General features: G+C 35.5%; 1 protein-coding gene across 12 annotated transcripts in view; it reads left to right on the top strand.

The window, feature by feature from the left end:
* The window catches only part of LOC106508546, a 593953-nt gene that overhangs the window by 60174 nt on the left and 509659 nt on the right, over positions 1-24120 (top strand). For 5 of the 12 annotated variants that reach the window (XM_021071412.1, XM_021071411.1, XM_021071415.1 and 2 more), the window contains one exon: positions 20691-20973. In XM_021071412.1, coding sequence (XP_020927071.1) covers positions 20691-20973 — 283 coding nt within the window. Of the gene's footprint in view, positions 1-7767; positions 7935-17861; positions 20140-20186; positions 20380-20422; positions 20467-20690; positions 20974-24120 lie in introns of those variants that run through there. The other 7 variants (XR_002338155.1, XM_021071419.1, XM_021071409.1 and 4 more) reach the window with 5 other exon arrangements.

Below are 24120 nucleotides of genomic sequence, written 5' to 3' on the forward strand. Positions count from 1 at the left end.
TTAATCACCCATAGAAGATTGTTATAGAATTGAAGGCAAAAGTCACAACGGTGTAAGGATCTTAGAATGTATAGCCTCAGACAGGTTTTGATGTTTCTCTGCCTTTGGCTGTTACTGCTTTTTTGAGCATTAAGTTTGCTAGATGCTTTTTTTTTCACTTTTATTTCTTACTCAATAATTTATTTCCTATCCTTTTTAATTCACTCCTTTTCACTGTTACACAGCTCTCGCACTGCAGGGTCAACTTAAAAGCTGCCATAAATTACTTGAGATTTTTCTGTATTTTTATTTTCCATGATTTTAACAGTGTGTGAGTGTAAACTCTAAGTCAAATTGAAACTTCCAGCATTAGAGTTCAGAACGGGTTAGCTGATTTATCTCCTGTGACATATGGATGGGTCTCTAGTGAAAAGAGTGGTCCTGTTTCTATCTTTCAGTCTCCATCTGTAGCAATAGATATTTCCTCCAGCTTTTTTTCCACTGAATGCCTCAAAAACATACTATATTTTTGGATTATTAGACTTCTCAGTATATTAAATATGAAATGGAACATTTTGGTTGAAATGAGAAAGAGTTAGATCTTTAATAAGAAAGACATCATCATTCTTATCTTTGGATATCAAACATGGATGTTTATTGATAGGTAAAAAGTGAAATATTTATTAATATTTAATATAAATTAGATAAATAAATTTTTTTCTTCTACTGAAATGGTAATTCCACTTTTGAATCTAAGGAAGAATAGATGAGGAAGAAAAATTGAAGCACAAATTACTTCATTGCAGCATTTTTATGATAACAAGAATTGAAAACCACCCAAATATTACAAGTGAATGGTTAAGTAATGGTTAGGTAAATTTTGGGATGTATATTCAATATGCTCTTTGTTACTCATTACAATGACCACAAAACTTATAAAAATTGCTAAATATAATTAATAATATAAAGGTGAGATCTATGGAAAGCAAAATTGAAGTGTTTAAAAAATCTACCCTGGTTATTTTGGTGGTATAATTATGGATGGTCTACTTCTATTTTCTTTCATTTCCCAGTTTTCTATTACACAAATAATAGCACCACCACTTAAACTCTATCTTGGAGAAGGTTAAACAAGTTAATATAAATTAGTGCCATGCTGTAACCTTGATTCAATTTACATGACTTAGAACAGCAGCCTGCCATTAGAAGGAAAATGTAATTATTTAACAATCTTGTGATACATGATATAGTGAATATAGTAGATGATAATGAGAGAATCTAGGTGAGGGACAAAAACTTTGTTGAAACCTTAAAGTTTTTTATGATTCAGGGTTGGGGAGAAACAACAAAAACATGCTCTGAGTTTCTGGGCAATCAACCTACAGACAGGTTTTGGAGCACCAATTCTTTGTAAGTTGGAAACTGTCAGTGTATGTTCCATTATTACTCATTTTATCAATTCTGTTTTTTTCTGGTGTAATCTATGCAGATGCAAAATGGTCAAATATTAGGGATTATGCTTATCAATCTGTACCATGAATAGTTTTCTTCCTATGCTTTTGGTCATCCTGACTCTATTTGCTTCTCTGAGTTAATTATGATATTTCATTATATATTATTTGCTTCTAAAATTTTATTCATATGTAGATGTAGCATTTGGGAATTTATATAGAGAGAAGCAAAAGTACATTTTTCACAAATATGTTACTATAAATACATATTCACATGTATAAAATATGTCTATTATATACAGATATAGATATAGAAATTTAACATTACTCAAGATCCTGCTAGCCCAAGGGAGGATAAAACATATATATGTGTGTGTGTGTATGTGTATATGTATGTATGTATGTATGTATATATTTGCATCAGTCCTTGTGTGCCATTTATTTTTAAAATTTTTGATCATAGCTTTTTTGTTTCTAGTGTAAAGGTTATAAAGATAAATTAGGCTGGTACTTGTCAAAAAGATAGAAGACCTATGCAAAGGCTCTTAATGGAGTTTTTCTCACTTGGCATTGTTTTTTGGGCAATATTTGGTTCTAGTATTTAGACCAGTCTCTGCAGTTATGAAGTTGTTGAGATTTTGCTTTACTTAGTGTAGCGATAAAGAATGAAACAATGATATAAATTTATATTTAGGAGTTCCCATTGTGAGTCATTGGCTTAAACCTGGCATAGTGTCTATGAGGGTGCAGGTTCAATCCCTGGCATCACTCAGTGGGTTAAGGATCCAACATTGCTGCAAATTGCAATGTAGGTCGCAGATGCTACAGATGCGGCTAGGATCTGGTGTTGCTGTGTCTGTGATGTAGGCTGGCATCTGCGGCTCCAGTTTGATGCTAGCCTAGGAACTTAGATATTCTGCAGATGTGGCTATAAAAAGGAAAAAAAAAGAAAAGAATAAGTTGATGTTTAATTTTCCTAAATCCAACTTTATCTAGAGATTTCCTTTCGTTCTTTGCATATAAATATATTAGCTGTCATTATGATTAAAATTTCTCTACTTATGAAAAATATTTATAAACACAGAGCCAATGTTATATTTTTTAAAAGATGAAAGCTTAATATTACTTTATATAATACAAAATATGTTTGTTATTTATGTTAGCATAAAAATATGTTAGCGCTAAATCTGGCTATAATAAGAAACTCTAATCATAGCTTAAACGTGATAGAAATATATTTTTATCTCATATTTAAAAGTCCAGAAGTCAGTTCAAGCTTGTTCTGAGACCCCAGCTTTTTCTATCTTGCTTTTCCACTATATATAGCTCCACTGCAAAGGTTAACTCTTTGATCTAAGGAGGCTGCTGATGTTCCAGCCATTGTATTTTCATTCTAGTCATCAGACTGGAAGAAGCCAGAAGGCATACTAATTTCCCTTAGGCAAACTTCCTGAAATTCTCACAGAGGACTTCAGCTTATATCTCATTAGCCAAAACTTAGTCATATAGTCACACTCAATCACAAAGAAGACTGTGATATATAATTTTTGTCACATTTGTCCACATACTATGCTAAAAATCAAGACTGGCTTACTGTGGTAGACACAATAATGTCCCCTACCCCCAAAGATATTAATGGCCTAATCTCCACAATCTGCAAATATGCTACCTTAGATGACAAAAGAGACATTGTTGATATGATTAAGAATCTCCAGAGGGGAAGATTATCCAGGGGTTATCCAGGTGGACCCAATGTAATTACAATGGTCCTTGAAAGCACCATACAGGTTCAGAGAAGAAGATGGGTAAAGGAAGCAAAGGTTGGAGTGAAGCATTTGAAAATGGAGGAAGGGATATGGGTCAAAAGAGTGCTGGTGGACTCTAGAAGCTGGAAAAGACAAGGGAATAGAATTTCCCTTGGAGTCTCCAGAGAGAACCAGTCCCATTAATACTGTAAGCCCCTAAAATTCATTTCAACTTCTGACCTCCAGAGCCATAAAAGAATAAATTTGTGTTGTTTTATATCACCAGGTTTGTGTTAAATTTTACAGCAGCAAAAGGAAAGTAACATACTTATTAAGGAAAAGAGGGGAATGGATATTAGACCTATTACAGTCTTCCATACATGTTCAGTGGCATGTCCATATATTTGGTCCTTGGATCTGTCTGAATCCTTTTTATATTTGGATTCAGCAGTTTGTGTCATTGGTATATGCATAGATATTCTAATATGGTAGGGTGGCCATTTAGATTCAAATTAAACACTTGGTAAGTAATTAAGTACACCAGTTAATGCAGCCCCTGGGGCTGTGGGTAAAGACCTCCCTTGGGTGGTCTGTTGAATATCTGCCTTCACAGGCCTTAATCCCAGCATTGGCCAATCAAGTAGTGAGACCTGCAGTGGAGACCACTGAGACAGTTGCAGTCAACCAAAGACAAAATACTGATCTGGGGAGGATGAGGACTAGGGAGTGGCCTGGAGTTTGATGTCCTGGGGTCTAAGTGAAACTTTCTTTCCCATGTCCACCCCAAGGCTGATGATTTCTGTCTGGTAATTTCACCTCAAATGCTGCTTTTTGTTTGTTTGTTTGTGGGAGTGCAGTGGCTTGGTGTAAGATCTCAATTCCCAGATTCCCAGACTCAGGGATTGAACCCAACTTGGGCCACAGCAATGAAAGCATGAATCTTAACCATTAGACAACCGGGGAAGTCCTGCTACTCCCTTCTTTTTTGAGGGGGGGATTTGGTTGTTATTCTTGACACTGGACTATTTCCCAACTCAGATTTTATATATTTGGTGAGTATTAATTTTCCATTGTTAATATAAGACTCGTTCCATATGTTAGGCAGAATAATGGGGCCCCCAAAGGGATCCATCTCTCAATTCCCAGAACCTGGAAATATGCTACATTACATCACAAAGAGAAATGATTGCAAATGGAATTAAGGACGCTAATCAACAGATGCTGAGATTATCCTGGATTATCTCTTTGGGCCCAGTAAAATTACAAAGGTTATTAAAAGTCAAAGAGGGAGATAGAAGCTTTCAGAGTCTAATGGAAATGTGATTAGGGAAGAATGGTCAGAGAGATGCAATGTTGTTTTCTGGCTCTGAAAATGGAGGAAGAGGCCATGAGGCAGGGAATATGGGTAAGCAGCCTCTAGAAGCTGGACAAGATAAAAACAAAACCCATATTCTCCCCAAGAGCCTCTGGGGGGAAATAACCCTGCCAACACCTAGAATTTTGCTTTCTGACACCTATTTTGAGCCTCTGACCTCCAGAACTGTAAAATGATAAGTTTGGATTGTTTTAAAGCCACTAAATTTGTAGTAGTTTGTGACAGAAGCAATAGGAAATGAATACATCAGCCCATGTATTTGAGAAAAGACTCAAAAGAGTAGAGGTTAAAGCACTGAGCAGAAGAAGACATTTAAAGGTACAAAGATCCCACTGAGGGGTGTAGAGCAAGCAGAGACTATAAACCTCATAAAACACATTTTGCCTCACTGTTTCTGACATCAAAGGCAAAAAGAGAAACATTTTTGGTTACATAGTTTTTATGTTCTGAAGACAGCATCTAAATATACTTGAAGATGTACATTTTTCTTTGGACTGTGCTAGCGCTGGATTTATTGAAGTGATCTTGCTTAGAAGACACCAAGGAACACTGAAGACCATTCTTTTAACCACAGTTTAGGAAAAGATAAAAAGAAACTTTTCTCATTGGGTCCTAAGGGAGTAAAGTCTCTGTTTTCATGAAAGCATCTCAGAGAGGCTCCAAGATTACGTTTTTAGGACTTGGCTTTTTGAAAGCCTTACTTAATGTGGCGATAACTCTTAGAGTAGCTGAAAGAAATGTTGATTCAGCTAGTGAAAAATCAATGTTCTGGTTAAGGTGAGTAAATCAGGTGCTTTTCTCCTTTGGAAAAGAAATCTTTCAGACAGAGACAGGTTTAATGAGTGTGAATACCTTCTGCTCTTGGCAAATCCCACTGAGGAAGAAAAGTAAGGGCCCTCCCATCACAATGATGAGAAGCTGCAAGGGTACCATTCCTCAACACTTCAGGCAACGTAGCCCGAACAGCACTTGTGGGGAGTGAGAATGTTGCCCACAACTGTGGCTCCTTTTCTGTGTGTGAAGACTAGGAACCAAGCTTTTAGGAACAAGTCTCAGTAAACCAAACAAAGCTATAAATGCATCTGCTTTGATGTATAATTTTATAGACTTAACCTACTCTAGGCCACAGTCTGAAGACCAAAAAAAGGAAAGTTTACTTACATAGTGGTGGCTTTGGATTTAGACACTTGGATGGCTGTTACATCAATGACCTCTTATGAAGATAAGCAGTTAAACAAACAAAACAAATCCTTAGAAGTTGCAAAATTCAGTGTTGTAAGATGTAAGGTTGTCTTTGTCCACATTCTATTTTGTTGATTCAGGTGAGAATCATTTGTTTTCTCTAATGTTGGCAGGAGGTTCTCAATGAAAGAGCCAGACTGCATCATTTTCCTGACCTACATCTGCCTTAGGAGATTTCGTGGAAGGGACCAATTCACCTCTTCTTTTAACTCTGAAAAGGATTTTAATTTTTTCTCACCCTTTTTTCATACTTCCTTCCCTCCCTGGTATATTTATCTTCAAATTTCTGAATTATATAAATAGAAAAAAATTATTCTAAAAGCTGTTTGGGTTAGGTTATTGATTATCAGGGAGATGGAAGGAAATGACATGCATTAAATACATATTTAGGGCTGAACACCAGGGAAGATATTTAAATGTTATTTTATCTATCACAATAACATTATAAAATGGATTTATTTTCTCTTTTATAGGTAGGTGAATGTTCCACTTCAAAGCCAAGATTCAGATCTACTATGCTTCCTTCCCACGGCTCTGCTTTCCCCATTGTATTACTTTACTGTTTGTTTTACTTAATGTCCACCTCAGAAATACTCACTGCTAATTATCCTAGGGAGAAATAAATGTGGGTACATTCTTTAATCTCTAAACCTCCATATTAAAGAAGGATGCTATGAATTTTAACATTTCTTAAATATTAGCTGAGGAAATGTCTACATGATCTTAACCATCTGGAATGATGCGAAAAAAAAAAAAAAAAAAAAAACGCGGGGTGGGGGGAAGCCAAATGTTTCTGCATAGTTAAATGATGCTTATGCTTGGTGTCATTTATTTTTTGATGTTTTACTTGGTTATGCTGTTATTGAAAATACAGCGAAGCAGAGTTCCCACTGTGGCACATTGGGTTAATCATCCAGCTTATCTCTGTAGTACTGCCAGTTTGATCCCTGCCTGGAACAGCGGACTAGGGATCTAGTACTGCTGCAGCTCAGATTTGATCCCTGGCCTGGGAACTGCCATATACTGTGGGTGTGGCCGAAAATGGAAAAAAATATATACTGAAAAAAGTAAAAGTCCACATTCCCTTCTCAACTCCCTTTATTGAGGAGTATCTATTCAACACATTGGTGGACATCCTTCCAGATATTTAAAAAATTATGCTTCTAAATATAATGTGCACACACATCAGTATTTGAATGGTGGTATTTGGTTGTGATGTGCCACTTAGTGTTCAAGATGGTATAATTGTATAAATATTGTGAAGAAATCATCAATGTGCTCAAAATTTCTATTTTACAGAAAATGTTAAGTAAAAATAAAGTATATATGATGTATTTTATATTCCATGTCCATATTTGCTTATGAATTACAATGTTACTAAAGATGGTATTGTATATCATGTTTATTTTTAGCAAATTTTATTGGCTAGTTTTGTTTTGTTTTGTCTTTGTCTTTGTCTTTTTAGGGCTGTACCTGTAGCATATGGAGATACCTAGGCTAGGGGTTGAATTGGAGCTGTAGCCACCAGCCTGTACCACAGCCACAGCAACGCCAGATTCGAGCTGCATCTGCAACCTACACCATAGCTCATGGCAATGCCATATCCTTAACCCACTGAGCAATACCAGGGATTGAACCTGCATCCTCATGGATGCTAGTCAGATTCATTTCCACTGAACTACGATGGGAACCCATATTGGCTAGTATTGAGATTATGTGTGTAGGAGTTCCTGCTGTGGTGCAGTGGGTTAATGATCTAGTTTGATCCCTGACCTGACACAGTGGGTTAAGGATCCCATTATGGCATAAGTTACAGTTCTGGCTCAAATTCACTTCCTGGCTCAAGGAACTTCCTTATGCTGTAGGTGTGGCCAAATAAGAAAAAAAAAAGATTACATGTGTAAGGATTATGTTTTATTAAACAGTAAATTGTGAATATAAAAATTAAGATATTTCTTTTTTTTTTTCTCATAAGAAGCCACTCATGAGCAGCTACTGAATGAAAACCTTTCAGGAATATGAACTAGACTCAAAAAGGCCAACTCCAGTTCTTAGGAGAATGTCTTTTGTGGGCTGAAGTAAGGACATTCAGCAACAAGGCATACAGAAGGAAGAGTAGGATTTTCATCAACCCATATCAAGGCAAGGAGCAACCTGACATTGTTTCTTAAGTCTAAGTAAATAAGGCGATGGTAGGAAGGATCTCGGATGATAACCCTCAACTTCTCCACCTGTTGAGTTGTACTGCTTGAATCTGGCATGTTGCCTCTCGGTATCTTGAATACCGATGTCACACTGGGGTCTCCCTTCACCTACTCTGGGAGATTTTCTTCATCTCTCTTCTATTTTGGGTTCCCTGATTCTAGCATCTTGTATTATCCTCTTTTTTTGCTTGTTTTCTCTTACATTTTGTTGAAGCTTATCTTCCACTATATTTTAAAAAAATTTACTGTGGTATAACACATAGAATCAGATGCTGAAATCTTGTTTACATCTTGTTAAATTTTCACACATTACATGTATGTAACTACCAGCCAGATTCAGATATAAAACATTTCCTGAACCCAGAAGTTTCATTTGTGTTCTGTTTAGTTAATATCCTCTCCCATCAAAGATAAATACCATTCTTACCTCTGTCACTGCAGATGAGTGAACTTTGTGAATGGAACTATAGAGTATGAATATGAACTTCATGTGAATGGAACTATAGAGTATGAATATTTCTGTGACTGAAGCCTTCAGATCAACATTTTATCTACTTTGTTGAACACGGCAGTACTTCATTCATTGTTATTGCCATGCAGCATAGTTATTTTGCTGATTCTGCTATTGATGAATATTTGGGTTATTTCCCAAATATACTTGTATATATCTTCTCAGAGATGTACAGTTATATTTCACTTAAGTATATATCTTGAGGTAGAATTACTGGACCACTGGATAAATATATGTTTAGATTTACTAGATCTTTGACAAAGTTCTTCAAAATTGATGTACCAATTTATACCCAGCCAGCAAAGTACAATAGTTTTGACTGGTCTACATCCTTGAAAACACTCATTATTGTCCGTCATCTTAATTTTGCCATTCTGTAGATGTGTAGTAGTATCGTACTGTGGTTTTAATTATCATATCCTTGATAAATGATGCTGAGCATTTTTTATGTTTTTTTGTTATTTATTTATTTTTGCTTTTTTTAGGGTCGCACCCATGGCATACGGAGGTTCCGAAGCTAGGGGTCCAATCTGAGCTACAGCTGTGGGTGTACACCACAGCCACAGCAACGCTAGATCCAAGCCATGTCTGTGACCTACACCACAGCTCATGGCAATGCCGAATCTTTAACCCATTGAGCGAGGTCAGGGATTGAACTGCAACCTTATGGTTAATAGTTGGATTCCTTTCTGTTGAGCCACAATGGGAACTCTGCCATTTTTCTATGTTTTTGAATGCTATTCGGATAGCCTTTTCTGTGAATTGCCTATTCTATTCTACTTTCCATCTTTAATTGTACTGTATATATAATTTTTCTTATTTATTTGGAGAGTTTCTCTATATTTTGAATATGACCTCTTTTTATGTTTGCATGTAAGTTTCCCAGTTTACTGACACAATGCTTTTTCTAATATCCTCTTTAGACCTTTTTTAATGCCCTCGTTACCTGTAGCTATGTTCCTTTCTTCAGTGTTAATGCTGATATTACATTACTTTTTCTTCATTGTAGGTGTTACTAGGGATTTATCATTTTAAAAATATTTTCAAAGAATCAAACTTTCTCTTTGATAAGTTCTCAATTTCATGATTGTGTTTTATTTATTATATATGTATGAATGATTTCCTCTACTTTCATTGAGTTGATTTGCTTTTATTTTTCTAGCATCTTTGAATGAAAGCTCAAATCCTTCTGAGGAAGATGTATTAAAAATATCAACTATGATTTTGCATTCATCCACTTCTTTTAATCCTGTCCATTTTTTTCCTATAAATGTTACAAAATTTGATATTAGAGTAATATAAATTTAGATTTGTTATATTTTCCTATTGAACTGAGCTATTTCTCTTATTACTGGTTTTAGGCCAGTGATCTTATAGTTGTTTTATAATTATTTCATTTGTTTATTATTCCTTTTTTTGCTTTTCTTTGGATTAATTGTTTACTTCAATTATCTTTTGACCAGCTTTTTAGTTATGTATTTTTGTATTATTAATGTATTAGATGTTATCCTACATATCACATTATCTCTGAATTATTACGGTCTACATGTATTTAGTATCATTATCACTTCCCTCACCAAAGTAAAAATTTTATCAAAGCCATTTATGCTTTCCTATCTTTGTGCTATTGTTGCCATATATTTTAAATACATTTTTAAAACAAATGTTTTAAATCTCATAAGCCATTGTTTTTATTGGTGTTTTTAACAGTTAATAATCTTTTATAATGTACTTCTATATTACTCTTACTGATGCTTTCATCAGTGATTGTTTTCCTTTAGTCTAAAGTAGTATTTCTACTAGTATACATATCCTAGTGTCAATGTCTTTTGTATGTCTAAAATAAAGTAATTTGCTTTCACTTTTTGAGAGACATATTCACCAGATATAGAATTCTAGTTTGTCAATTTTTCCACTTTTTCTTTCAGCACTTTAAATGTGGATCCATTGTCTTTTGGTCGTCATTATTTCAGTTGAAAAGTTAGCTGTAATTCTTATTAGTACTATGCCAAAAGTATTTGCTCTCTACTTTTGATTTTTAATGGTTAAACTATGATGTGCCTGTGTATGCTTTTCCTGATTAGTTTTGGTAGAGGCTTTTGAATTTATGAATTGATTTCTTTCATTGGTTTAAGAACTACTTAGCTAAAATATCTTCAAATAATCCTCTGTCCCATTCTCATTCTCCTCATTTTTTGGAACTCCTCTTATATTTGCCTTAATTCTTTTGGTGTCTCCCCTGTCCCTTATTATCTTCGTTCTTTCCACCTTTGTGACCTATCTTCCGGTTCACTGATCTTCTGATCTATTGTTTCTCATATTTTATTAATACAAATTAATACAAATTTATTCTCTATCTCAGTTCTTCTGTTTTTTTTTTCAGTTCTAGAATGTCCATTTTAATCTTTTTTTTTTTAATGTATGAGTGCTGTTGGTAAATTCTCAATGTTTTCCTCTAATTTCAGGAAGATATGAGTTATAGTTATTTTAGAACACCTACCTCTTAAAATTCTACACCTGAGTCAACTGTGGATCTGTTTCTCTTTTCTGTTTCTTTCCTTTAGTTTCTCAGTAACTATGTCCTGTATTTTTTAAAACATTTTTTTTCCCACAGACATATTTGGTTATGTTTACCAAAGAATTATGGTTACCAAAGAGAAAGAAGGAAGGGATAAATTAGCAGTGTGGGATTAATAGATGCATAATACTATACATAAAATAGATAAGCAAAATGGGTTTATTGTATATCACAGAGAACTATATTCAATATCTTGTCATAATGAATAATGGTAAAGAATCTGAAAAAGAAGATAAATATGTATATTTATATATATATCAGAATAACTTTGCTATACACTTGAAACTAACATGGTGTTGTAAGTCAACTATACTTTAATACTCTATATTTTTAATTGTATTCTTTAATACAATTAAAATGTTTCTTATAATTTTTTTAATTGGATGCAGGACATTTGGAGTGTAAAATAGAACAGTGAATCACCAAGGTCTGGTCCAGTGTTAGTTTTAGGGGTTATTGTATTATGGTTTTTATATTTTATTTTTACCCTTAGCCGTAGTGGAAAGCCCTTAGTTCTAGATCATGGCTTGTAACCCTAGGATGAGATCATAACACTTAGGGAGTGAAACTTCAGAGGATTAAGCAGACAGCTAAGAAAATCCAATATCGTATTGTAGTTATCTCTTATCTATCTTGCTAACATAACTTGTTGGCTAAAATACCTATTTAGATTTTTAGTTTCCTAGCTGCTATTTTCTGCTGGGTTTCTTGAGTTCTCACTTTACCCATGTCCAGGCACAGCCTACATCTCCTTCAGTGACTTGAGGGCCATTTGCACATAGATTTTGCAAATATTTTTTCTGTTGTTTTTTCCTTGCTATGATCATGTCCCTTAAGTTTTAGCCACTCTATCAGCTCTAACCTCAGATTGTACTTTCTTAGCCAGTAAGACTGCTCTTTTCTGCCCAGGCTTTAATTTCTTGCACCACACATTGGGAAATATACTTAGATAAAAAGCTGGAGTGAATATGGAGGCCCCTAGTATATGTTTCCATTTTCTCAAGGATCATAGCCCCTTAATTCCTACATATGTTAGTTGTAATCCAGTGCTTTCAAATAGTTAGTTTTTAAATTTTATCCACCTTTATAATTGTTTACAGCAGTAGCATAATTCAGTGCTAGTTACTCCATCCATGACCAGAGCTAGAAATTCCTGTCTCAAGTGTTTGGAAATTCTGCACTACCATGCTGTGGTGTGAATCCATACTCATAGATTCCTCAGAAAACTCTTTCTGGAGTCTCATGTTGTTTACTTCCAGAATAGTTCCTGAATTATGTCATTAATGATTTTCCTTCTTAATTTTCTTTACTTCTCTTTCCTTGGATTCCAATTGTTTGAGTTCTACATTTCCTGAATATTTCTTCTTTCTCATAGTTTCTCTGTTGTTGTACACTTATTTTTCTTTTTCTCTGCTTCATGAAATAGTTTTCTCAAGTTTAACTTACAATTTTTTTAGCTTTTTATTTTTATTATCATGGTCATAATTTAATTTTCCATAGCTTTTTTGATTATCTAGATGTTCTTTTTGTAACATCTTGTTGCTGTCTCAAGGGGTAATAGTTTGTTATTTTTTTCTGGCAACATTAGTGATAGTCCCTTGAAAAGTTTCATTCTTCTAATATAATCTTACTTCCTCAGTGTTGCCTCTTTTCTTGTTACTCATTTTACTTTATAATGCCTATGCTGTGTTTTCAGTGTCCTATATATTTTTTGTGCTTGAGAATAAGATATAGTGACTATAACTAACAGAAATTCTAAGTGCATGAATGAGGCATACTAACTGTGATTTTAATTATATATAATGTGGCTGATACAATTGTTGTATGAATTACTTAAGTATGCTCTCTGATGTCTCTAGTAAAGCCAGTTTTTAATGACTAAATTATACATAAAAATTATTTCTTGCTCATATAATAGTATTGAACAAGAAACTATGTTTGTGAGCACCCCCTTCTACACAAAATTATTTAGTGGCCTAGACCAACAGAGGCTTTGCCATCTTTAATACATGATTTTCAAGGTCACCTTGGACGTCATTTATATTTCAAACAGGCCAAAAGAGAAAGGGACATGGAGGAAAGCTATGTGAAAAGGTTTTATGGACCTGCCAAGGCCTTGAAGAGGTGGACATTAATTCCACTCATATTTCATTACCATTGCTTTGCATTTAATTTATAAAGTAATGGGAAATATGGCCCCGCCTGGGCAGTCCCTTCCCAAGGAAAAATCTGCTATGAAACAGATCACAATTTTTATTACATACCCAATCATCACTTCCACATTGTATGTATATTTTATTTTATTTTTCTTGCTAAGTCAGATTGCTTAGAAGAGAAGATGCATTTTGAGACCCAAACTAGTTAGGAAAGATTCTCAGTACCTAGGATGTATACATTGACTTAAAATTCCCCCTTAGAGCATGGAAATCCATCCTCCAGTATGTCAACTTTTCTTCATCTTCTTTAGACAATAAGCCTTCAGTCTTATGCTCTAGTGAGAAAGGGGAATTTACTCACAAACATGGTATAAGGAAGAGTTATAGGGACTTAAGTTCTTTGTAAACATAATCTACCCATTTTTTAAAACTTGATCCCTCTCTATGCTAATTTTTCAAAGCATCTGGTGCTTCTTAATATTTACACATTGTTGGGAGGACTTTGGCTTTATCTCCTGCTGGCTTAAAATCTAGTATTCTCAGAACTTGTTGGTCAGTCACCAGTTATCCACTTTCCAAAATTTTGTTCCACTTTTCAAAATTTGGTTTTGTTTCTTTCTTTGTTCTTTCTGCTATTACCATAACGAAACAAAGACTACCTTTTCTTTTCAGTAGTGATAGTAGGATTTTAAGATCAAATCTGCAATTTTAACCAGAAGTCCATGGGGGGAATATTTTGAAAATAATAAATGAATATGTTTTAACCTACCAAATCACATTTGCCGTCTTCCTCTATAATAGTCAGTTTGCCATTTGGCCTTAGTGAAAGAAGAATTTGTGGATGCCACATCATGAAGGAATAGGCTATGATATGAAAGGAAATATCTGTTATATGGGAACAAAAATTACTAATGCTGCTAACCGAGGTAAGAGTGGGAGGAAAACAAATAGAAGAAAAAGCCAATGACAGAACATATGTGTGTGACATGTGTGTCCTTGCTCTTCTTTCTCTGGATCAAAGTCCCAAGGGAGGCTTTTTATTAAGTACACCAGTAGATAAATGTCTTTACTTTTTTTTTTTTATGGTCATAGCCATGGTTTATGGAAGCTCCCATGCCAGGGACTGTATCTGAACTGCAACTGTGACCTACACTACAGCTGGATCTTTTAACCCATTGTGCCATGGCTAGGGCTCAAACTGTGCTTCTGTGGCAACTGGAACAGCCTCTGCAGTCAGATTCTTAACCCTCTGCACCACAGTCTAGATAAATTTCATGATGCCACTGCAGGGAGCAGGAAGGAGAAGAGGAGATACTTCCCATTGATTTGACATGAATTGAAAAAACTGTAATCATCTCTGGATATTCAGATTCATGTCCAGATTCATGCCAGAATAACATGGAAGAGATTAGCAGTCCCTGAGTGAAGTGTCTAGAAATGAAGACCTGGAAAGAATCTGGAACTGTGTTCATTATGATCACACAGTTTATAGTGTATTTTCATGTGCCTTAGTGCATAAATGCAGTGAGGTTGAAAGGTTTGATTTTCCAACAAAAGCCTGAAGCTGGAATTAAGTGGCTACACAGCATGAGGATGTTGAGACTAGGAAGAAGTGGCGACATGCATGAATTTCAGTTTGGGAGCTAATACAATGCTTCAACAGGACTAGTAAGATAAGCTGCCCTACTTCAGTCAACCCTACACAGGAGTCCAGAGACCAGACAAGACACACATTTAAAGATAGTGCGGTCAAGGACAGCTCTGCATTTCCCCAAAACCACTAGATTTGTAAGTTCGTCCCTTCCCCATCATTTTAGAGGAGAGGGAGATTACACCTAAAACCTTATTTTTTCAAAAGATAGCATTTATTGGATTTCTATTGCTACCGTAACAAATTACTACACATTTAGGGGCTTAAAACAATATAAATATATTATTTTACTGTTTCTGAGGATAGAAGTCCAAAACGGGTATCACCAGGCTAAAATCAAGGTGTTGGCAGAGCTGTGTTTTTTTTCCAGAGATTCTAAGGGAGAACTCGTTTCCTTTCCTTTTCCAGCTTCCAGAGGCTGCCGACTTTCCTTGCCCTCTTCCACTTTAAAAGTCATCAAATGTTGCATCTTTGACCATTCTGCCATAGTTAAATCTCTCTCTCTAACTCTCCTCTTCTGCTTCCTTCTTCTACTTTTAAGGACTCTTGAGGTTAATTTGGGCTCATGGAAAAAAATCTAGGATAATTTCCCTATTTTAAGATCAGCTGATTAGCAACCTTAATTCCATCAGCATCTTTAATTTCCCCCTAGTCATGTAATATAGTATATTCACAGATCCTGGGGATGAGGATGTGGACCTTTTTGGAAGGTCATTATTATGTCTGTCATAGAGGAAAAGACTCAGAAGAGACTATTGAAACCATAAAAGAGTGATATAAATTAATTGGAAAATAATTTTCCTGCCTCATCCCTAACAACCTAATGGGATGGGCATATGACAAAAATTCGATCACTTTTAAAAAGGAAAAGCTATGTTTTCTTTGGGCACTTGTGCTGTAGTACATACAAATAAATTTTTTACTTCACTGTATTTATATTATGAGATACTTTTAAAATTAATGACAGATTTAGAAACCATTGTGTAATTTTGGATTTATCTCATGGCTAGAGTAAAACATCTCTTTCTTATTCATCCTGGATGTTAAAAACAATTTTTACTTAGAAGAAAATCATTATCCAAGATTGGGAAATAATTCTGGATTCTTGGGTGAAAGCTTTTCATTTCTCTTTCCAGGTCTTCTGCTATTCTTTGTAAGTAGAAGAACAAAGAATAATAACCATAGAGCACCATGCTAACAGTTGGTGAAAACTGTGGCTGTTTTTTAATTAATAGAACATTTCTCTTTAGGTGATTAATCTGCTTGAGGTTTTTCTTCTCTTTTGGGTATTTAGATGTCATAATCTGTTATTTTGTTTTCATGAAGTGCACCTTTTTTAAAAAAAAATCCTAATTAAAACAACTGGAAACCTTGCAAGAGAAAGGAGTTTTAAAAACTGAGGTATTTAAAAAAGTTATTTTATTTCATGGAGAATGCACTGCTAACGTATTTGAGGTCAGTATAAATGACATTAATTAATCATAACCATACTCTAAAAAGTCTTATTTAGAAACAGATTTATGCACCATGTGATCCAAAAGTGGCACCTTTGAAAGTCCTATGTTTTCTCATACCCCATAAAGATGATTATTATTAAAGAATTCAAGAATAATTATTTTGAATCCAAAATACAGACAATGACATTTTAAGCGGTGAGTTTGTGAGCAAAAAAGCAGCCATATATTTAGAGCTATTCTGATGATTAACCACATCTTGTTTTGTCACCTGGATACTTGTCATTGTGTAGACAGAAACATAAACAGTGGTTTCTTGACAATGATTACACTATGAATATTTTCTACTCTTGTTAAAATGGCTTAATTTTTTTAAAGGAATTAGTCACATCAAGAGACTGACAGGTTATTTTTTTAATGTATTGTTTTTGCATATCTAAGTTGGCTCTACATATAGAATGTCCTGTATTATTTATAAGGTTAATGTGATTGGCTGCTATTCTGCATTCTTACAGCCAATTTGTGTTGAGTTGACTATTTTGGTGAGATCATCACCAAAGGTCTAAGTCTAAGGTTATGCTTTTGATCTTTATAAAGAAGTTTGCTTAATTCCATCGTGGGAACACAGATGGCTATCATATTCTTTATACGTTATCTTATAAATGCATGTCTTTGATCTTATGGAAGGGGACCATAAATTTCTTGTTTTGGTAAAACTCAGCTAATTAAGAATATCCTGACAGCAGGTCAGAACTGTATTTTTAATATAGGATGGCACTGTAATGGGTGAAAATGCACTGGCTAGTTACTAATTTCCTTTAGATATCATGTCTAAAATTAATGGATACAGTCTCCAAGGTACAGCTTAGGTCTAAATTCTCTAGTATAATGATTCCAAGTAAGATTTTATGGCAAAATTGCTTTGTTTGGGTAGTACGTTAAATCTCACAGTTGCATTTTGTATTTGAGGTGTGAGAAGAATACTGAAGTCTAACACTAACATATTATAAAAATGCAATGTTTTCAAATATACCTAGTAACTCAAGCTATGACAGAACGGGTTAGGAAGTCTTGCCTAATTTAAAGTACTTGAGGAAGACCTCTTTTATTTTTAGTGTTCATTGTTTGCAAATCCCTATTTGTTTAAGGAGGTCAGATAAGGACCATCCATCCACCTTGTTAATAAAATTAATGTAGTCTCCAAAATCCTTCGTAAATTTCCAAGTGCATTCTATGCGTTCGTAGAAGCTAAAGGATGAGTTTCTACTGTTTTGATTTTTACTAAGCAAAATGGATAACTATCAATGAAGCACTACCTTTTTGATTTTTGTAAGCATTTTTTGCACAGTAACAGATTGAAAACTGAGATAATGAGGTAGAAGAATTGTGAATTCTTACAATAAAAAGACAGTGGTGATTATAATTGTGTATTTCTGTGTGTGTGTGTGTGTGTGTGTGTGTGAAAGAGAGTGAGAGAGGGAGGGAGACAGAGAGGGAGGGGAGAAGGGGAAGATAGATAAAAACAGAGAGATGGAGATGTGGTCTTCGTATCTTAATTTAATTACCAGTAAACTTTTCATGATTTACTTAAAGATTGAGAAAGACTGGTCTTTGATAGGAAAACTGTCAACGAGGTGAGGCAAGTAGCTTCTTAAGTTTTTCTTCAATCACTTAGAGAAGAACCGTCTGTAATTAACCAAATTACAGCTTTGATTTCAGCTGTTTTGATTTCAATGTGTATAGCAGTTCAGAATTATAGATGTAATATTCTCTTATATTATTTGTGATTTTTATTTTTTATTGTTATTTTTGATTTTTATTTATTTATTTTTGGCCATACCTGAGGCATATGGAAGTTCCTTGGGCCAGGGATAGAATCTGAGCTGCAGCTGTGACCTACACTGCAGCTGTGGCAATACTGGATCCTTAACCTACTGCACTGAGCCAGCGAGGATTGAACCCATACCTCAAAATGACCTGAAATGCCACAGGGAAATACTGGATCTTTAACCCCTGCATCACAGCATAAACTCTGTCTTATTTGTGTTTTTTATAACTGAACCTTGTTAAATCTTACTGGTCTAGTTAAGAATATGCCCTACTAATCCCTCCTACCAAAACTTGATTTGGGGAAAGTGTAGAGGGAAAAGCTGTGCATTAAAAAAATGCTTATAAAATGCAAAATTGACTTGAATACATTTTATGATACAAATATTGCAAACATTAATTAAAAAGAGAACAATAAAGTATAAATTGATAAAAACAGCATTATTGAGATTCTCTCTAGTGTAGATGCATTATGTGCTGTATACATATATCTGAATGGATATAGATGAATTGCTGTTTCTCATAATATGCCCACTGTAATGATGAATTTCATTCCTGATTAGAGAGTCATGAGCTAAAAATCAAAATATATCAATAAATGTAGGTAAAATTTGGTGAAATTCCATCTTAGGAAATAATCAGTGCTTAAAGCTTAGCATTTTGATTTAGAACAAGAAATATGTAAATTATAAAATGAGAAAATACTGAGCTGATGAGCACACCCTATTTTAATAGTATTCTAATTAGCCAGGAAGCAAAATGCGATTTTATTTACCTGCAAAGACCTGAGCCAGAAATCTTCATTTCAAAATGCTATTTCTTTACGTTGTGACTGAATTACCATGAACAATGCAAACTGGTTTTACTTTCTAGGTTCCTTATTCTTACATATTTTTGAAAAGTTGTCTACCCAGATCCTTCATTATACAATGAGGTAACCCCAAATGAAACCCCAAGCATCTTTTCTTTCTGGTCATCATATGTTGCCAGTCTCCCCCTAGAAATTGATACACTCTGTGTGCTGAATCCTGCCTTTTCATCCCCTGCTGCAAAATCAGCGGTCATAACAGCTCTTCTGTTCATGAATATGTAAATGAAACATGCATAATATAAAAAAATATTAGTGGGCACTTCCTACTTCAGGCTGTATCCAACTCTGTTTGACTAATACATGAAAAGCAAAAATTTAATTTTTTAAGCATTCTGAATCAGTGTTGCCAAAATTGCTGAGGTTATGTAACATGGAAATACATAAATGAGACATATACAGATGCTCCTGACAGTTGGACTCCTAATAAACCAGCATCAATGTCTTGGCTATGGTGATGCGTGCAGATTCACTCATTACGTTAATGCCGAGTGATAAGGAGGAAATGCCTTAGATCCTCGATAACCTTTTATTTGCTGACTAGGTTCCACTCCCATACCGCACCCCAATAAAGGGCTAAAACAGTGCTTAAATTATACACATGTATACACACACACACACATGATTATTTATGCTATGCACACTTTTTTTCTTTTGAAAGGGAGAAGTGATGACTATATCCGCTAGAGTGTTCTGGAGGAAGCATTAAGCTCCGGGAAAGAAATAATTGGGAGATTTTATTATTGAAATAAGCAAGCATGTTCATGCATATTTTTACAGCTCGCATGCCCATGCGCCACTCTGTGCAAACAGTGCAACTGCAGCTTGCGCGTGGTAATTAGGTTGATGTAATTATGGTGAAATAAAGACAGCCTCACTGATAATTTCACAGTGAATATTAAAGACATATGTGCCTTCCAGTGTACAATAAATGAACCTGAACTGCTGTCAGGGGCTAGGAGGACAGTGTGGCCAATGCACCTATTGTGTCCCTGCTGCAGAAAGGAGCCTGCCGATTGGCCACTGTCTGCAGCACATAGCACTGGCTGGTTATAAAGGACTTGTCTAGGGGAGAGCCTGTAGGTACTCCATTGTCTGGTAAAGTTCATACGACTGCATTCTTTTTTGCAAGGGGGGGTGGAGGGAGAGCGGGGAAGGCGGGGGTGTCAGTTCAACTGTAAAAGCTGCACAGATTTTTTTTTTCTTTCTCTCTCTCTGCCTCTCCATAGATCGTTTCTGTTTCATGCCCTGTCTCATTTCGCATAGCTAAAAGAGAATGCTAATTAAGATCCCTTGTCTTAACCTGAAAATAATGACTCGGATATAATTAGAAATCTGGTGAGAGTTTAAAATTCTGGGAGGGGACCAAAAATATCAGTTACGGTGCTTAGGGAGGAAATGAAGAATTATTTTTCTGTAATCAAGGTAAACATGGGAAGGGGGGTTCCCCCTATTTAAAAAAAAACCTAATTTGAACCAATGGTGTTCTACTGCAGAAGAGAGGTTACTGTATTTCAGAAACTATTTTAGCCATCAAATTGAAAGGACACAAATCAGTGGCAATAGAAGCCTTCTTAATCCTTCTTAGGATGCAATTCAGATGAAAGAACTGCTTTTTTTATTTTTCTTTTTGTATGTGTGTGTTATAGATGGATCTGAGAACGCCGTCTGGGCTTGGTGCCAAGTGCTGGTATTTCACAGCAGCGACCGCCTCACAGACGGGCTGTGGGAAGCAGGAGGGAGACTCTCTTAGGGTGCCACTACTATGGAGACACAGCTGGGCTGAACAAGATTTGCTTCAAACGACAACAAGAGAGACAGAAAGTATCTGGTTCAACCGCTGCCCAGGCAGGCAGGCACCAGAAGAGCTAGCAGCCAATCCGGCCATGCTCGAAGCCAGCTCTGCAGCTCAGCCAATCAGTGACATCACTGGTGAGAAACTCATTTACATCATGCAGTAATGAACTTTGTTTAACATAGCCTCCCCCCCTTTCCTGTTACCCCCCTCCCCATTTTAGGTCCTTCCATTAATTATTCCGCTGGCATAATTTAAACCGCTATGCAAAAATGTGGCTATATTTTCTCTAATAGCGTCTACCTCCCCCCCCCCATTAGTGTTTGCTGTCACTGAAAGTGATTCTGGGTACAATTCTATTTTGTTTTGACTTTGCAAAATTATTTTCTTCTAAAAAAATCTTAGACAAAATTAAACCTTCATGTATTTTATCTGACCCCATGCCCCTCTTAGAAATAGCATGCTTTGGGCAAGTTGGGATTCAGAATTGGGCAAGGTAATAGAAAATAAGAGGGTGTATTTCCACGGAAGTTGCAGTTTTTCTAAGCAATCTGCATCTAAGAGTTTCCTTTAATGTTTCCAGATTTTATGCTGCAGTGGCCATTTTTACATACAGTGTTTTATCCAAAAAGTGCTTATGTACATCTGTTACAAAGAGGAAAGTTCACTCTTATTATATTTCATTCTTCACTGCTCTCTGCCAACATGTCATTTTATTAATGAATAGAACTGAGGTCATTTCTGGACAAATCTCTCTCTTCCCATTTTAGTACAATGCACCTGATTTGCATCCATTTACTAGAAAAACTGAATGCAAGACCCAGTTTGAAAAGAAGGGACCAGTTTACATATCGTTTCAGAATATATCATAGCAATTTTTTTCCAGAATATGTAATATTTAACATCTGCCATAGTGTTTCTAGAAAAATGCCTGATTTCCCTTCCCAGTGTAATACCTTTAGCAAATTTATTGCTTTGTTATATAACCAAAATAGACTAAGTGAAATAACGTTCAGGAATGAGTTCATTTAATAGGCAGAAAACCTTCGGAAATACAATTTTGTCTTGTACATTTGGATTGAGTTTGCCAGAGATAAACTCATTTCTTCTACAGATAACTTAAAAAGGCTGGAACCTGTGGTATGTGAATATTTTCAGGTTGCTTTAGAGAATCCCAAAGAGCGGAAACTGGGTCACACTTAAATGCGATTTCTCTTAAACCATATCTTTATTGCCTATTGGCATTAAAAGGATGCGATTTTCTAGCAGGGAAGGTAGTTTCATTGTCTTTTTATAAGGAATATTTTGAATATAATTATTCAAAGACATGGAATTTTTAAAATATCGACAAGGGTTTCATAACAGTGCATGATTCATTTAAGAAGCTTAAAGAGTCCAGTGATAAGCATAGACACTTTTTAAAGCATATGAAGGATTTAGACACTAAACCATGGCCCTTTTAATTCATGAGGCATTCCATCATCCCATCATCAGTATTCAGGGAGCGACTGTCCTGAATCAGTCATGAGCTCCCCTGCTGCAGATCCTGTAATTTGAATCATGTGTAATAATATATTATCCTACTGGGGGCCTTCTTTCAGTAGGAGAATGGTTTATACATTCTGCTATAAGAGAACTTTTGGCTCCTAGCCGACTCACAGCCATTACTCACATAGGCAATCATGATCGTCTTCCTTCAGGAATAACATCTGCACAACCTCCTGAGCCAAAAATCTGCAACCACCCCCGCATTCTGAGTTACGATTTCTTGGAATTGGGAACACTTGACAAAACCGAAGGAGAAAAATGGAAGGTTTAGAGGGATGGATGGCGGTTTTATTGAGCCTGCCATGTGGCGAAAGCACGGCTCCCATTCCTTTGAAATGTTGGAGAATGGTGAGGAAAGGGCGCCCCCAAATAGACCTAGATGTGTCCGCTCGATTTTGAGACACAAGCTGAAATGTAATGTGTTTTATGAAGACATGGCTGCCTCTGTGCTTTTCTCTGGATATCCTAGCAAAGTCCTGCAAAGGGTGTGGCGACACGGGGGAATAAATGGAGGGTGGAGAAGGCTGTGAAGGCAGAGAAACCTCTTCTCTCCTCAGGAAGGAAGCAGTGTGATAGAGCAGGAACTATCTGACCCAGGAGTGAAAAGTTCAAGGAGTGGCTCTGATTCTTTCCTTCTGACCCTGATCAGATCACGTAATTTCTCTGTTTTCTCTCATCTGTAAAAATTCAGTACACTGCCAGCACAGAGGGACGTGGAATCCTCCTCTCATTTTCCCTCCCCCACCTCCTTTAAAAAAAAAAAAAAGAAACAAAAAACAATTGAAATCCTTCTTTGCTTCAAGGACCAGGTTAAGTGTTCGCTCTTCTGTGAAATCTTTTTAAATCATCGTGGCCAGGACATCTTACTTTTCCATCATTTTCTTTGTGCTCCCATTATGGCATGAGTGGCAGTCAACACTGCTGTAGGGCCATATGTGTGCATATCTTTGCCACTAGATTGAAAGCCCCTTGGGGACAGAGACCATGTTGAATTCACCCTCCACCTCTAGTTCTAAGAATAATATTATGCTCCAAAGTTTTACAACAATGTCCTAATTCATGAGATAAAAGTACCTTGTAAATTGCAGAGGGAGGGTGTGCAAATTCCGGGGGTTACTATGGTTGTTGTCAGCTATTACCAGTGTGGACCAGTTGATGTCAGTTTTGCCTTATCAGTCTTATATCTTTCCTTTCACTAGCCCTTCACTATAAAGCAGAGTATAAATGGTTGTTGCATTATTTTTCTTAAATAACCAGGTGTAGGGAAATGTATATCTTTTTATTTATTAAGCGTGGAATTAAGCCAACTTAGCGGGATGTTTTAAAACTTAAAAATAATGAAATTGTTGTAAAGCAGCCAGGATAAGCAAATAGTTCAAGATTCACTGTTAAAAATATGAAAGAATTAATTACTTAGAAGAGGTAAGCAATTAGTGCTGAATGTTAAAATGCTCTATTAAGCCTAATAAATCAGGAGATATGGAATCCTGTGTCTTAGTGTTATAATTGTGATATGTATTTTTAATCTATAAAATAGTATAGCCATCTTTTAAGGGTATATTTCTATGTGTTTTAATATAATATGATAACATTGTGCCCAAATATGGTTCATTTTATGCCATATATCTATTTAAGTTTACACTTTTGGCTACTGTACTTACTGCTAAGTGGAAATTATTTCTTTGCAAACAATGACATTCTTGTTACTATGTTTGCAAGTTGTGTTTAGATTTTAA

This window comes from Sus scrofa, chromosome 13 (genome assembly GCF_000003025.6).
Source record: "Sus scrofa isolate TJ Tabasco breed Duroc chromosome 13, Sscrofa11.1, whole genome shotgun sequence".
Taxonomy (NCBI): Eukaryota; Metazoa; Chordata; class Mammalia; order Artiodactyla; family Suidae; genus Sus; species Sus scrofa.